The 16877-nt window shown below is 41.6% G+C and overlaps 1 protein-coding gene across 1 annotated transcript in view; it reads left to right on the forward strand.

Moving 5' to 3' along the window:
• Positions 1–15765, forward strand: part of DNER (delta/notch like EGF repeat containing) — a 253110-nt gene extending 237345 nt beyond the window's left edge. Inside the window, 6 exon segments of the mRNA XM_040348827.1 lie at positions 708–821; positions 6446–6577; positions 11810–11824; positions 11827–11972; positions 11974–12056; positions 14761–15765. Coding sequence (XP_040204761.1) covers positions 708–821; positions 6446–6577; positions 11810–11824; positions 11827–11972; positions 11974–12056; positions 14761–14872 — 602 coding nt within the window. The 3' untranslated portion in view covers positions 14873–15765.
• Positions 15766–16877: the final 1112 nt, after the last annotated feature.

Below are 16877 nucleotides of genomic sequence, written 5' to 3' on the forward strand. Positions count from 1 at the left end.
TTACAAGCGCACTTTTTTGGGACAAAATTACACTTTTTTTAATTAAAAAATAAGACAACAGTAAAGTTATCCCCATTTTTTTTAATATTATGAAAGATAATGTTACGCCGAGTAATTCATACCCAACATGTCACGCTTCAAAATTGTGTCCGCTTGTGGAATGCCGACAAACTTTTTTACCCTTTAAAATCTTCATAGGCGACGTTTAAAAAAATCTACATGTTGCATGTTTTAAGTTACAGAGGAGCTAGAATTATTGCTCTCACTCTACCAATCGCGGCGATACCTCACATGTGTGGTTTGAACACCGTTTACATATGCGGGCGCTGCTCACGTATGTGTTCGCTTCTGCGCGCAAGCTCGTCGGGACGGGGTGCGTTTTCTGGCTCCTAACTTTTTTAGCTGGCTCCTAGATTCCAAGCAAATTTGTCAAACCCTGACTTACACCAGTGCTGGTGGTAATAATGCGCTCGCTGACACCAGTGCTGGGGGGTTAATAATGCGCTCGCTGACACCAGTACTGTTGTTTTTGAAGTTTGATAGTTTGCATGCGGCCCCCCATGGCATATGAAAACTTGTCTTGTGGCCCTCAGGTAATTTGAGTTTGAGACCCCTGATCTAGAAGAAACGTAACATCTGGTTACATAAATAATGTATTACTGTAATGTGAATAACCTGCTAAATTTTACAGTTTCTTGTGCCTCCAGGACGTCACTGCGAGCTTTACAAGGACCCCTGTTTGAATGTGACCTGCCAAAATGGAGGGACTTGTGACAGCGAAGGACTGAATGCCACCTGTGTCTGTGCTTCTGGTTTTATGGGTGAGTAAGCTTTGGAATGTCCAGGTAAAAAAGCTAGTCTTGCATATTTATATTGACTATATTTGTTTATTTGCTGTCATATATTACTAAATAGGTTTCCACGCTATTGCTGAATGACCAGTTGGGTTTGTGGACATTAGCAAATGCTTTTCATTTTAGTAATCGCTAATATATGTGGTAAGGACACGTGCATACTATATGACATTTGTATTCAGCCCCCTTGAGTAAATTATTTGTAGAACCACCTTTCGCTGCAATTACAGCAGCAAGTCATTTTGGGTGTCTCTACCAGCTTTGCATATCTAGAGAGTGACATTTTTGCCAATGCGTCTATGCAAAAAAAGCTCAAGTCCTGTCAGATTGGATGAAGAGCGTCTGTGAACATCAATTTCAAGTCTTGCCGCAGATTCTGAATTGGATTTAGGTCTGGACTTTGACTGGGCCATTCTAACACATGATTATGCTTTGATCTAAACCATTCCATTGCAGCTCTGGCTGTATGTTTTAGGGTCGTTGTCCTGCTGAAGGGGGAACATCCCCCCTAGTCTCAAGTCTTTTGCAGACTCTAACAGGTTTTCTTCTAAAATTGCCCTGTATTTGGCTCCATCCATCTTCCCATCAACTCTGACCAGCTTCCCGGTCCCTGCTGAAGAAAATTATCCCCACAACATGATGCTGCCACCACCACCACCACGTTTCACGGTGGGAATGGTGTGTTTCAGGGTGATGTGCAGTGTTGGTTTTCCGCCACAGTGTTTGCTTTTAGGCCAAAAAGTTCAATTTTGGTCTCATCTGACCAGAGCACCTTCTTCCACATGTTTGCTGTGTCCCCCACATGGCTTCTCGCAACTGCAAACGGGACTTTCTTATGGCTTTCTTTCAACAATGGCTTTCTTCTTACCACTCTTCCATAAAGGCCATATTTGTTGAGTGAACGACTAATAGTTGTCCTGTGGACAGATTCTCCCACCTGAGGTGTGGATCTCTGCAGCTCCTCCAGAGTTACCATGGGCCTCTTGGCTGCTTCTCTGATTAATGCTCTCCTTGTCCGGCCTGTCAGTTTAGGTGGACGGCCACGTCTTGGTAGGTTGCAGTTGTGCCATACTCATTCCATTTTCGGATGATGGATTGAACAGAGCTCTGTGAGATGTTCAAAGCTTGGGATATTTTTTTTATACCAGTAATAGAGATGGCCCCTATCCATTAGAGTGCATGTGCTCCCATTGTGGAAACAATCATACATTTAGTAGTGTTAGGACAGCAAGCAATACACACAGGGTGCCCTGAAGAGGCCTTAAAGCTTACATATGCTTTTGCAAATGTGTGCTGACTAAACCCCTGTTTTTAACGCAGACTGTTGGACAGGTTAATTTGGTTGGTAAGCAGACTGGGTGATGAGTTGAGCTATGACATTTTTCTCTGGTTTTTCAATATTTTTTTATAACCTAACCCTGCTTTAAACTTCTCCCCAACTTTACCCCTGACCTGTCTGGCGTGTTCCTTAGCCTTCATGGTGCTGTTTGCTCACTAAAGTCCTCTAAAAAATCTCTGAGGGCTTGACAGAACAGCTGTATTTATACTGAGATTCAAATTATACATAGGTGGACTCTATTTTCTAAGTAGGTTACTTCTAAAGGCAATTGGTTGCACTAGATTTTAGTTAGGGATATCAGAGTAAAGGGGGCTGATACAAATCCACGTCACACTTTTCAGATATTTATTTGTAAAACATTTGGAAAACCATTTATCATTTTCCTCTACTTCACAATTATGTGCCACTTTGTAACGGTCTATTACATAAAATCCTATAAAATACATTTACATTTTGTTTGTAACATGACAAATGTGTAAAATTTCAAGTAATTATAAATCATTTATAAGGCCCTGTAGTTATGTAAAACCTTTATTCACAAAAAAAAAAGGAAAACTGTCTGCTGTAACTGATCATAAAGTATAAAGTATGAACGTCAGTTTGTTACTGTATTAAAATCTGCTATTGCAGCTAACACTACCCTCCTCTCAGACTGACAATGCTGCTGTCCAAATCTGCCTCTTGTGCTCATTGATCTAAAGTAACCAATGGTCTCCAAGCTGTGGCTCGGGTCTGAATTTGCCTTTGTCTGGCCTTTGGAGCACTGTTCATCCCATTGACATCAACGATGCAGCAGCATGCCTTCCACTAATGCCGGCGTACACACGATCGTGCGTCTGATGAAAACGGTCTGATGGACTGTTTTCAATCGGACGAACCGATCGTGTGTGGGCCCCATCGGGTTTTTTTTTCCCATCGGTGAAAAAACTTAGAACCCGTTTTAAATTATCTGATGGTTAAAAAACCGATAGAAAAAAACGATCGTCTGTGGGCAAGTCCATCTGTTAAAATCCATGCATGCTCAGAATCAAGGTCGACGCATGCTCGGAAGCATTGAACTTAATTTTTCTCAGCACGTCGTTGTGTTTTACATCACTGCGTTCTGACACAATCGTTTTTTAATTGATGGTATGTAGGCAAGACTGATAAAAGTCAGCTTCATCGGATATCTGATGAAAAAATCCACTGGTCCGTTTTCATCGGATGAACCGATCGTGTGTACGTGGCATTACACCATGATGGGGGCATTATTCCTCCCACTGATAACAATGATGGGGCACTAATAATACAGGCATACCCCACTTTTAAGTACACAATGGGACCAGAGCATGTATGTAAAACGAAAAATGTACTTAAAGTGAAACAATTCCTTTTTCACTTCTAGGGTGTAGTGGGGGGTCAGGGGCTGTAGTGGGGGTGTCAAGAGCTGTAGTTGAGGTCTCAGGGGCTGTAGTGGAGACGTCAGGGGCACACTGGAACAGAGCGGGCTATGCTCTCTGAGCTTCAGCTTCTTTTACTGCGGCTGCAAAATGTCTGTACAGTACTTGTAAGGTACTTCACATACACTCCGGGTATGTCCTTACTCACGAGTGTATGTAAAGTGAGTGTACTTAAAGCAGGGTATGCCTGTACTCCTACTGACTACAGGCACTATGTCATTTTTTTCTTAATGTCTACTAGCCACAGCCCCCCAAGTCTAAAATACATTGAAATAGCCCTTTGTTTAGAAAGTTTGGAGACCTCCAATCTATAGTGGTCTCTGTATAATACAGGAGGTGTGTTACTTGCCAGATAACCAGGGGACAACAGAGGGGGAAAAAGCCTAAACAATAGAAAACAAATACAAGTACTACATTTAAAGTCACAACAATAAAATCAGTCTGTATATGCAGTAAAGCATGCTTGGTAATCCTCCTCATTGGGTAAAAAGGCTGTTTGATATTGTCTTCTCTGATCCTCCCCTTCTTTCACAGTCCCCAAACAATCTCCTAATAGAACAGAGCCTTGGGGACAAGCTGCACATGCTCAGCTTGGTGTGTATTGCTAGAGAGTTTTCTTTTTCTTGGGAGGGTGCATGTGATCAGCACAGGGCCAATCATCACTGTCCAGACAGAGGGTCAAGGATCCTGCAGACTCTTAGGACAACCATAGGAGAATGAAAATTCTTCCTACAAGACACTGATAGAAGTCACAAGACTGCTATATACTGCAGAATATTTAATAAATCTGTTGCATTTCCATGTTCTGTGTACTGTGGGAGACCAGATATAGTGAATGCAGGGTACTGGGTTTATTAACACTTTACTTGTTAGTAAGCTACAATATATTACATTTTGGGTTTTGGGGTTTAATACCACTTTAACCACTTAACGCCCGCCGCACGACTATTTACGTCTGCAAAATGGCACGGACAGGCAGATGGGCCGTATAAATACGTCCTTGCCTTTCCGCGGGTCGGGGGTCCGATCGGGGACCCCCCCCCCCGCTGCGTGCGGCTTACCTCGGGGAGCTATCCGGGATGACGGCGCGGCTATTCGTTTATAGCCGCTCCGTCGCGATCGCTCCCCGGAGCTGAAGAACGGGGAGAGCCGTATGTAAACACGGCTTCCCCGTGCTTCACTGTGGCGGCGCATCGATCGTGTCATCCCCTTTATAGGGAGACACAATCGATGACATCAGACCTACAAGCCACACCCCCCTACTGTTGTAAACACACACTAGGTGAAGCCTAACACGTTCAGTGCCCCCTGTGGTTAACTCCCAAACTGCAACTGTCATTTTCACAATAAAGAATGCAATTTAAATGCATTTTTTGCTGTGAAAATGACAATGGTCCCAAAAATGTGTCAAAATTGTCCGAAGTGTCCGCCATAATGTCGCAGTCACGAAAAAAATCGCTGATCGCCACCATTAGTAGTAAAAAAATAATAATTAATAAAAATGCAATAAAAATATCCCCTATTTTGTAAACGCTATAAATTTTGCGCAAACCAATCGATAAACGCTTATTGCGATTTTTTTTTTACCAAAAATAGGTAGAAGAATACGTATCGGCCTAAACTGAGGAAAAATAAAATGTTATATATGTTTTTTGGGGGATATTTATTACAGCAAAAAGTAAAAAATATTGCATTTTTTTCAAAATTGTCGCTCTATTTTTGTTTATAGCGCAAAAAATAAAAACCGCAGAGGTGATCAAATACCACCAAAAGAAAGCTCTATTTGTGGGGAAAAAGGACGCCAATTTTGTTTGGGAGCCACGTTGCACGACCGCGCAATTGTCTGTTAAAGCGACGCAGTGCCGAATCGCAAAACCTGGCCTGGGCATTTAGCTGCCTAAAGGTCCGGGGCTTAAGTGGTTAAGGATAATGTAAATGCCACTTTTGCAAGCCATGTCTTCTTATCCAACATCAGAACCTACTCCTCAGAAGCTCTTTTGGCTGAATGGCCACAAATTCCTCCAGAGACACTCATAATTTTGAAGAAAGCATTCCAAGAAGACTGAAAGCTAAATTTAGAGAGGTAGAACTCAATATTAATCTCAGTTTTTTAATGGGATGTTCAACAAGCTCATATAGGTGTGAAGATCGTGTAATGAGTGCACAGGTCCAAAAGGTGTGGGTTTCCTTTGCTTCCATCGCATAATTAATGATGTGTAGAGACCCACATGCAAAGCTGAAGAAATGTCATCTTGTTCCTCCAGAATACCAACTACAGTGCCATTTGTCCAAGTCTGATGCTGTCAGATGAAATTCATATAATAAGATGGAAAACATGTTATACGTTGGCCACTCTATAGTTTTATCATATATTGACTACATGCGCAGTGCCTACATAATTATATGAGGCATGAATCGGAATGAATTTTTTTTTTAATAATCTGTTTATTATGTTTTATTAAGTAGTACAAATAACTAAAAAATGAAAAGTGGCTAAGTGCCCCCTTAGGGGGGAAGCTAAATTAACAATTACAGTACAGTAAAGTAAGTTCACAAACAACCATATGGTGCGGCAGCTCAAGCTCTAGAATATGCTGAAATGCAGGATGATATAATAACCCTGAAAGTAACAGATTCTTCCAATTCTTCCAAGAATAAGAGACATCACACAGCCCTACAAAAAGAGGGATAAGTCATATTTTCATAAGTACATTGGCACAAAAGATCAAAGGAAAATTATTTCTAATATGATGAGAACAATATACAGATGAACCAGGAATGATTTAGGTGACTAATACCTTGTTTCTTTTCAGGGGAGGAGTGTGAGGTCGATATAAACGAGTGTGACAGTAATCCATGTCATCATAGTGGTACCTGTGTAGACCAACCAAATGGATACATTTGTCACTGTCCACATGGCTGGGTTGGAGCCACCTGTGAAATCCGTAAGTATTTACCAATTCTGTCATTTTAAACTGTGCCTACTAAGGTCCCATTCACATGGATGTTCCGATCGGGTCCGCCTGTCAGTTTTTCAGGCGGACTCGTTTAGAAACCTCAGTTTTTCTCTACGGAACAATGGAAGTCAAGGGACATGTGTCTGCTGACACCCACAGGCATCTGATCTGGTCCCACAGATTGGATGACAGTTGGATGGAAACGGACAGGCAGTCATTTCCATCTGATTGCCCCATAGAGGAGCTGGGCCCCATAGAGGAAATAGAGAACATGTCATCCACCTGCTCAGCGGTGATCAGCAGAGAAATCCCCTGCTAAATGAGCAGATCCGCTGCTGTCGTCTGCCTCATGTGAAAGGGGCCTAAATCAGTTCTTGTTGTTGTGCCAATATATTTGGTATTGCTTATTATCAAATAATCTAGAGGGGTTTCTGTATTACTGTAATGAAAGATAAAGCAAAAAGACCTCTACAAGATCAGAACAGTGGGGCTTTAAAGGAAATCAAATTATATATAGATTGGCTTTTTTTTTTTTAAAGAAAAAATACATATATTTATAAAAACAGTGTCTATATATAATTTGGTGTCCCACTGTTCTGATCCTTTAGAGGTCTTAATTTCATGTTGAAATTTTTGGGATATGGACACAGTGCATATTTGTTGGGTAATAGGTGTGCTCTCTTTTCAAGTTTTTGTATAAAGAAAAACAGTAGAAGTAGTTGGAGAATAGTGGTAGAAGAAATACAGTGGCAAGAAAATGTATGTGAACCCCTTGGAATTAAATAGGTTTCTGCAGTAATTTGCCATAAAGTGTTATCTGATCCTCATCTCTAGTCCCAATAGAACAAAAAACACTACACTGCGGCGGAAAAACCGCAGTGATGCATATGGGGGGTAAGTGGGACTTTAGATGAAGTTCATGATGACAAAGAACATAAATGGTGGCAATATGCATAATTTAATGTTGCATACAAAACATGTTTACATACATTTAATTCCATATATAAGTCACAATAGACAAATGCAAAGTGCTTTTAACACTTAACGCTGTTAACACATAAACAATTCAAATTTCTCCGGTCTTTATTGAACAAACCTATAAGAAATTTACAGTGCTAGAGGAAAAAGTAAGTGAACCCATCCACTAATTACTTCAATGAAAGCTAATTGGATTCATTTGTTTGCGCACCTGAAGTCCAATTATTGAAATTAGTTTGGAGGTGTGGTTTAGAACTACTTTAATTGATTTTAAGATTGCTGTGCATAAGAGACAAATCCCGGTTCGCAGCTGAACAGACCGGGAAATGTCTTACTGCCATTGATTAGCAGTGTGCAGTGTCAGCTTCCTGACGGGATCAGACAGGTGGGTTGGGACTTAGATCCCAAACACACCCGAGCCAATCCTTAATGTGAACCATGCCTTGCAAGACATATAATCAAGATTAGTTGATTTGTAGAAGGCTGGAAAATTAGCAATCTCAACATATTTAGGCATCCATCAGTCAACAGTTAGACAAATTGTCTGTAAATGGAGACAGTTCAGTACTGTGGATACTCATCCTGGAAGTGGGCACGATGACTGTCAAGGCACAATGCAGAATGCTCAATGAGGTAAAGAAGAACTCACAAGTAACAGCTAAAAGCTTGACATCACTGGACCTGGCAAACATCCCTGTTCATGAGTCTACCATACATAAAGTAAGTCTTTGAACAGGAAGCAACTGCTTTTAAAAAATAAAAAAATTGCAGTGCACCTGCAGTTTGCCAAAAAGTGACTTGACAAACTTCAACACTACTGGAAAAATGTTATGTCGACTGATGAAACAAATTTTGAAATGTTTGGAAAGAATACTGAGCACTAAGTATGGAGCAACGAGGGGACAGCTTATCAACATCCAAACATCATCCCAATGGTGAAGTATGGTGGGGGGAACATCATGATTTGTGCTTGCTTCGCTGCCTTCGATGGCCTGGACTATGTGCCATCATCAAGGGGGAAAATAATTTAAGAACATTTCCTACAGGATAAGGTCAGGGTGGCTGTGTGCCAGCTGAAGCTTAGTGGAAGTAGGGTGATGCAGCAGGACAATGATCCTAATCAAAGTAAATCCACAGACTGGCTTCAGAAAAAGAAAATGCACCTTTTGGAGCGGCCCAGTCAGAGCCCAGACCTAACCCCATTATAATGCTTTGGAATGTTCTCATGAGAAGACAAATTTGTCTAAACTGAAGCAGTTTTGTAAAGTGCAATGGTCATAAATTCCTCTTGAATACCAAGCATTACTGAAAGCACTTGCTTGAAGCCATTGCTGCCAAAGGAGGTTCGACCAGCTATTAACTCCAAGGGTGCACTTACTTTTTCCCCCACCACTGTGAATGTTTAATAAGTGTGTTCAATAAAGACATGAGAAATTAGAATTACTTGTTTTTTTTTAGCTTAAAGGAGTTCTCCAAGCTAAAACTTTTAACCCCCGCTGTGCCCGGGCTGTAAAACTATACAAAATAAACTTTCACTTACCTGCCTACGATCCCCCGTTGTTCCGATATTGCCGTCCCGTTCTCCGGTCCCGGTCTATTCCACTTCCTGCGGGTCGGTGACTCACAGTGCGCTCAGCCTATCAGCGGCCGCAGCAATGTCCCGTCGCGGCCGCTGATAGGCTGAGCGCACTGTGAGTCACCGACCCGCAGGAAGTAGAAGAGACCGGGACCGGAGAACGGGACGGCGATATCGGAACAACGGGGGATCGTAGGCAGGTAAGTCGAAGTTTATTTTGTATAGTTTTACAGCCCGGGCACAGCGGGGGTTAAAAGTTTTAGCTTAGAGAACTCCTTTAAAGTGGTTCTAAATATAGAAAGTTTTTTAACTTAAAAGAAGCGTGGTTTCGCTTTTTCCAGAATCATACTTACCTAGGTGGATGCAGCATCAGTCCGATGCTGCATCTGTCCCCCCCCCCCCCCCGCCTTTAACACTGAGAACCGAGCGATCAATCACCGCTGATCGGTCAGTTCTCAGGGCTCCCTGAGCAGAGACTGTCAGTCACCAGCTCTCTGCTCTACCCACCCTCCCTACGCGCTAGTTATACACTCACTACTTTACATTGTGGCAAAGTGTAATTTCTTCAGTGTTGTCATATGAAAATATATAATAAAATATTAACGAAAATGTGACGGGTGTATTCACTTTTGTAAGATACTGTATTTATAATACTACTTTACTCCTTTGCTCAACATTTCTTTATTCAGTTTTACTATTGAGTGCATCTTTTGTCACTTGTGTTTAGCTTTGTGCGCATTTTTTTCTTTTTTTATATACTATATTGTACTGACTGAAGCCTCGTACACACAACTGAGGAACTCGACGGGCGAAACACGTTTTCCTCGTCGAGTTCCTTGTTAGGCTGTCGAGGAACTCGACCAGGCAAGTTTCTCCATTCCCGTCGAGGAAAAGAAGACATGCCTATCTCTTTTGGCTCGACGGGGTCCTCGACAGTTTCCTTGTCGAAAAATGTCACACGACCGGTTTCCTCGTGTGTACGAGGCCTGAGTCTTCCTTCTGAAAGCCAGGAATGGATCTTTTACTGGTACCCTTTCTTGTCTCTCAGGAACAGAGCAGTAGATGGACCCATAAAAACCCCAGCTAGTAGTAGTGAGCGAACATTTACCTTGATTGTAATGTTGAAGACATTTTGCAGCTTATTTGGGCCATTTAAGTTAAAATTGTCAGGAACATACCCCCAGCATTTATAGCCACATAGAAAACAAAGTAACCTTATCGCAATCTTGCTTGTGTCATTAAAATGTTTGGGTTTGTTCCTGACTTTTAACAGAACTAAAACGTGGCTTGGATAATCAGCAGAACATCTTCAAATTATTGGACAAGCCCAGGAAATCTTGAATAACTCCTATAAGCTGTACAGCCGCAGCTACCGAATAAATTATAACTTTCACAGACAATGTTAAAGCAGTATAATCAGGCCCGTCGCTACAGGACAGGCAAACAAACAATTGCTAGCGGCCCCCTGAGCTGGCCTGGGGCCCCCAACTTTCCCTTCCAGGCTGTAGCGTGGCTGAGCTCCTCTTCTTCCTCCTGGAAGTCCCTGTCAGTCTGGCTGGGTACCGCGCGTGGTACAGGAGATTCAGTTTACTGTTCCCGGCCGGACTGACAGGAAGTGCACACTTCCTTTTAGTCCGGCAGGGAACACAGGAAACTGAATCTACTGTACCACGCGGGGTACCCGGCCCGGGGCACTATCTGATAGGGGACTGGGGACCCATAATGATAGAACACTGGACTGACAGGAGGAAGAGATTCTCGGCCATGCTACAGCGGCCAGCCTACAGGAAGAAGGGGAGGTGCAGAATAGAAAAACATAGGGACTGGGGGGGGGGGGTAGGAGTAAGAACATTGGTGTAAAAAATTAGTAAAGCGCTAACGTAGGCTTTTGCGTGTGGGGGGGGGGTGCTCTGGGGGCCCCCATTTTTGCTCGTGGCCCCCCAAATTCCTTCAATGGCCCTGAGTATAATGGTCTAATTTATTGTTTCTAAATCAGATAAAAATAACATAACTCATGTCTAATATATTTTTTCCTCCTTCAGAGCTTCCTTTTTAAATTTTCCCCTTTCCACACCACTAAATTCATATTTTGTGTGCTGCCGTACCTATAGTCCTATGTGGGTCGCTTGCAACGTGCAGACTCTGTATGCAACCATTCAGAATGCACACAAAGCCACACAGCAGGAATGGATAGACAGAAAGACAAGTTCCTTGTCAGATAAAACAGCTCCCAAATATGTACTTCATATGTGCATACAGTAAAACATTGGTTTAGCGAAGCATAATTCATTCCAGAAACATGTTTGTAATCCAAAGCACTTGTATATCAATTTTTTTTTTACAGGGTATAAAAGAAAAGAGAGGCACCTCTAAGTGTAGCAATACGTTGCTAAATGTTGTACCTTCATTAAATGTAACCATATTGCTACACTTAGAGGTCCTCTCTTCTCTATTAACTCAGTTGTCACATGACGCTACTCTTATATCAAGACATCACTTGTATATCAAGGCAAAATTTATTAAAACATTTTGCTTGTCTTGCAAAATGCTCTCAAACCAAAGTTTTACTGTATGGATGAGCTTAGCTTTAAAGCCCTTAGTGAATGTTCTAATCTCTAATACATGTATTTTGAATGATGTTTTTTTTTTTAATTTTTCGCGGACAGATCTGCAGTGGAAAGCTGGCACATGGCAGAAAGCCTGACAAACATGCCCCGTCACTCCCTCTACATAATCATAGGGCTCTGGTGTGTTGCATTTGTACTCATGCTCATCATCTTAATTGTGGGCATCTGCAGAATTAGTCGAATTGAGTACCAGGGATCCTCCCCGACCTGCCTATGAAGAATTCTACAACTGTAGGAGCATCGACTGTGAGTTCAGCAGCGCTATTGCATCAATTCGACATGCACGGTAAGTATAAAGAGTAAGAGCTGGACTTAGGAGGCATTTCTTTCCCTTTTAGTCATAAAGTTGAAATATGCATGATGAAAATGAAAAACAATGTTTCCCTCACTGGGGAATTACAGTGGAGAAAAATAATTATTCGATCCCCTGCAGATTTTGTAAGTTTGCCCACTTACAAAGAAATGAAGGGTCTAATCATTTTTATCATAGGTGTATTTTAACACTTCCGTACCGTAGGACATCATATGACGTCTTGGGCTTCAGTGGGGGATAGATGAATGATGCTTGCAGCTACAGGCATCATTCAGATATCCTTTTTTCAGCCGCTTGATAGTTCTTAAGGCAGCGCCATTCAGTGATCTCCTGGGCTCTCCCGTGCCATCGGAGGCCCGGAGAACGAATCGGCCGCCGCCGAATGAACAACATAGAGATGTCCGTCGGATGCCCGGGCGTGATGTTATGACGTAACGCCCGGGTACCTGAAAGTAAATCGTGGCTGAAAGCATGGGATCGGTGAATTTTTTTTCCCGATCTTATGCTTTCCAGCCTGGAGGAGAGATGCGAGGTCTTATTGACCCCGCATCTCTCCATAAAGAGGACCTGTCACACACACTATTCCTATTACAAGAGATGTTTACATAATAGGAATAAAAGTGATAAAAAAAGTGTAAAATAAAAATAAATTAAGTAAAATAAAAAAATATATAAAACATTTTTTAAAACGCCTTTGTCCCAGTAGCTCATGCTCAGAAGTGAACGTGCACGTAAGACCCGCCACATATGTAAAAATCCGTTCAAACCACACATGTGGGGTATTGCCACGTGCGTTGAGTGAGAGCAAAATTCTAGCACTAGGACCTTCTCTGTAACTCTAAACTGGTAACCTATAAAAAAAATTAAATCATCGCCTATGGAGATTTTTAAGTACCGAAGTTAGGTATCTATTTATTTGGCGTAACATCATCTTTCACATTATATAAAAAAATTGGGCTAACTTTACTGTTTTGTTATTTTTTAATTCATGAAAACCGTAAAAAAAAGGCGTTTTTCAAAAATGATTGTGCAAATACCGTGCAAGATAAAAAGTTGCAATGATCGCCACTTTATTCCCTAGGGTGTCTGCTAAAATATATATATATATATATAAATATATATATATATATACTATTTATATATATATATATATATTATATATGGGTTGTCCCGATACCACTTTTTTAAGACAAAGTACAAGTACCGATACTTTTTTTCAAGTACTCGCCGATACCGAATACCGATACTTTTTTTTAAATCTCACGTGATAGCGGCACATGTGTCAGTAGTTTTTTTTTTTTTTTTAATCTTTAACAATTTGTTTTAAATTTTTTATAATTTTTTTTTTTTTTATATTTTTTATTTATAATGCTTTCTTTTTTTTAAGGGGGGGTGGACCGTGTCAGTGTGTTTTTTTCCTTTATTTTTTTATTATTTTCTACAATAATTTTTTTTTCAGCCCTGTTGGGGGGCTTTGGTGAGATATCAGGGGTCTTAACAGACCTCTGACATCTCCCCTTTGAGACATAGAAAGGGACTAGGGACACATGTTCCCCAGGCCCTTTCTCAGCAGCATCAGCTGCACTGAAAATGAATGGAGTGAAGACAGCCGCTTCTCTTCATTCATAAACTGAAACATTGTAATCACAGTTTACAATGTTTCAGTTATGTGAATAGACAGAGTCAGTGATCACTATATAATGTTTGGGGTTCTGAGTAATTTTCTAGCAAAAACATGTGATTTTTTACAGAGAAGTGCCAGAATAGGCACGGTATGGAAGTAGTTAAATGATAGAGACAGAATATCAACTGTTCCCGGCCGGACTGACAGGAAGTGCACACTTTCTTTTAGTCCGGCAGGGAACACAGGAAACTGAATCTCCTGTACCGCGCGGTACCCGGCTCGGCCCGGGCACTATTTGATATGGGACTGGGGACCCATAATGATAGAACAGCATAAAATGAATAACCACAGCAAACAGTTAAAGATGGCTCAGCGGTGCACTACAGCCGCGGCGCACCTGAAGTGTGCGTTTGTAGTGTATCTCTCACCCACTCCAAAGCCCCTGCTCTCGGTGTCATTGTGCTGTTCTCAGAAAGTGGCGTCTCACATCAGTAGGATTAATTGCCGTGTAGCCACGCCCGACATGTTTCGTCACTGAGACTTTTTCTCCTATTTCTTAATGTGCATGGTATAGGTTTAATTTCTGTTATTTTACATATTTTTTTACTAAAGTGGCTGTTTTATTCACATTTTGTTTCATTGGTGCAGTGGTGGTATAGGATATCAGGGGCGGTCATATATCTAGTACCAGCAGTTCATTGTAAATTGCTATACTTGCTGTCATGCTGGCCCATTTTAAGACAGAACAAAAAGTAAATGTTGATAATGTTTCTTTATTAGATGAGCTGATTTTTTTTCAGAGAAGTTCTAAAACAAGCTTTCTCATAAATAATCTGCACATCTATAGGCAATTCAATACTTATACCCCATACACACGATCGGAATTCCGATGAATTACATTTGAGTTTACATAGAGAACATGTTCTCTTTTCCTCCGATGGAATTCCGTCGGAAATTTCTATGTGAATTTGGTCAGACAAAGGTCTGATCGTGTGTACGGGGAATTATTGTTCAGTCACTGTCCATTTATTCACTGTTTATTCTTTTCATCAGGTTTGGCAAAAAGGCTCGGCCGGCAATGTACGAGGCCACTCCAGTAACATACGAAGATTACAGCCCCGATGACAAACCTCTCGTGACACTGATTAAAACCAAGGATTTGTAGTCCGCCCAGTGCCCTTATTACGTAGATGCCGGAAGAGGGTTGCAACCAGCTTTTAAAAGGATGAATACTTAAACTGACTAATTCTTTTTGAGATACAGAAATATGAATCTGAGACATGCTTCTCCTTTTGCGGGATTCATTCATTCCATGCATTCTTCAGGGCACAGTTCTATGCAGCTGTGAATTAACCCCTTTCCTGCAAGAGGAGGCTTGTAGGCCCTCACTGGCAATGAATGGGTTAAATCTGTTGGAATTCAGTCCTAAAATTATTGGCAGAATTTTCCCCTTGTGTTAGCAATGTTACAGTCTGAACAGTATGCTGGCATTATCTGTAGAGTTAGGAGACGTATATAATACATCATTTATCCGTTGATAAGCATATTGAGAGTCTATGATGTTTGTGTTGTGAAACAAAGTAATCCAAGCCAGTGGTTCAGTCTCTCTAACCAGAATTGACTAGACTTGTTATTTGTCCTTCTTCTTTTTATTTATTCTTTTATTTTTATTTTTTATTTGGCTTTCCCTCTCTGCATGGTTCGTTAGCAATAATCCTGCCTTGTTTTTTAGAAAGTGCTCTCAAGTCGATTTGTCCCGGTCCACTATTTTGTTGTGTTGTAAAAAGCTGGCTCCTATACAAGTTGACAAGAAGCAGATTAGAACTAGACTGAGCTCTTTTTTTTTTCTCAGACACCGCAAGGTTTTTCTATATTGTGAATAAGGCTTCTTCTCCTCCTTCCAAATACTGGTTTCTTACAGAAGGAATCTGCTTTTTAGCTCGTGGATTGCATTGTGCTGTATAATTCTTTCTATGTGATAGGCATTTTATTTCTTTGTTATAGACTTTTTCAGCTTTGTTCTTGGAAACTCCAGATATTCTGAATAAATGTTATGAATAAAACTTTCAGGGCTCGTTGTTTTTTTCTTGCATGTAAAAAAGTTGTAACTTTTTACCAGCTAGGCGGTAGAGCAAGACTTGGGGCAATGAGTGGAGGCAGCTTTTCTTCCAAGTCACTGAGACCCTCCGTCACAGTAGTTTGCTTATTTTCTGACAATCTTAATAAAAATACTCCCTCTGTTAGCCCTCCTAATTGATCCTTGACCATATTAACCTCTTGACCACTGGGCACTTAAACCCCCTTCCTAACCAGACCAATTTTCAGCTTTCAGTGCTCTCACAATTTGAATGACAATTACTCAGTCATACAACATTGTGCCCATCTGAAATTTTTGTTCTTTTTTCCCCACAAATAGAGCTTTCTTTTGGTGGTATTTGATCGCCTCTGGGTTTTTTATTTTTTGCGCTAAAAAAGAAAAAACACTGACAATTCTGTAAAAAAAAAAAAAAAATCTTGTTTCTGTCATATTAGCGAGTATTGCGGAGTATTGGGGGTATTGCGGAGTATTGGCGGTATTGCAGAGTATGGGGGGGTTATTGCAGAGTATGGGGGGGGCTATTGCAGAGTATGGGGGGGCTATTGCAGAGTATGGGGGGGCTATTGCAGAGTATGGGGGGCTGTTGCAGAGTATGGGGGGTTATTTCAGAGTATTGCTGGTATTGCAGAGTATTGTGCAGGGAAGGATGGCTGGATCTGTGACTGCATTTGTCACAGATCCAGCCACAGCAGCTGCTGCTGCTTCCATTCTCCCCCCTCTCCTCTCACACTGTACCAATCGGTACAGAGAGGAGAGGGAGGAACCGGCGTCATTACATGACGCCGGTTTGTTTACAAGTGATCGCTCCGTCATTTGACGGAGCGATCACGTGGTAAAACCGCCGCTATCAGCGGCGATTTACCGCGATCTGTGATGCACCGGGTCTTCTAGACCCGGCGCTCACAGATGATTCCTGGAGCCACGCCCCAGGGGGCGCGCGAGTGAAGGATTCTGGGAGGACGTCCCAGGGGACGTCCTCCCAGAATAACTCCACCGCGCCTGTAGACATCTTTTGTCTATGGCGCGGTGGGGAAGAGGTTAACCTGTAGCGGTGCACTTATGTACTGCTCAT

This window comes from Rana temporaria, chromosome 4, assembly GCF_905171775.1.
Source record: "Rana temporaria chromosome 4, aRanTem1.1, whole genome shotgun sequence".
Lineage (NCBI taxonomy): Eukaryota > Metazoa > Chordata > Amphibia > Anura > Ranidae > Rana > Rana temporaria.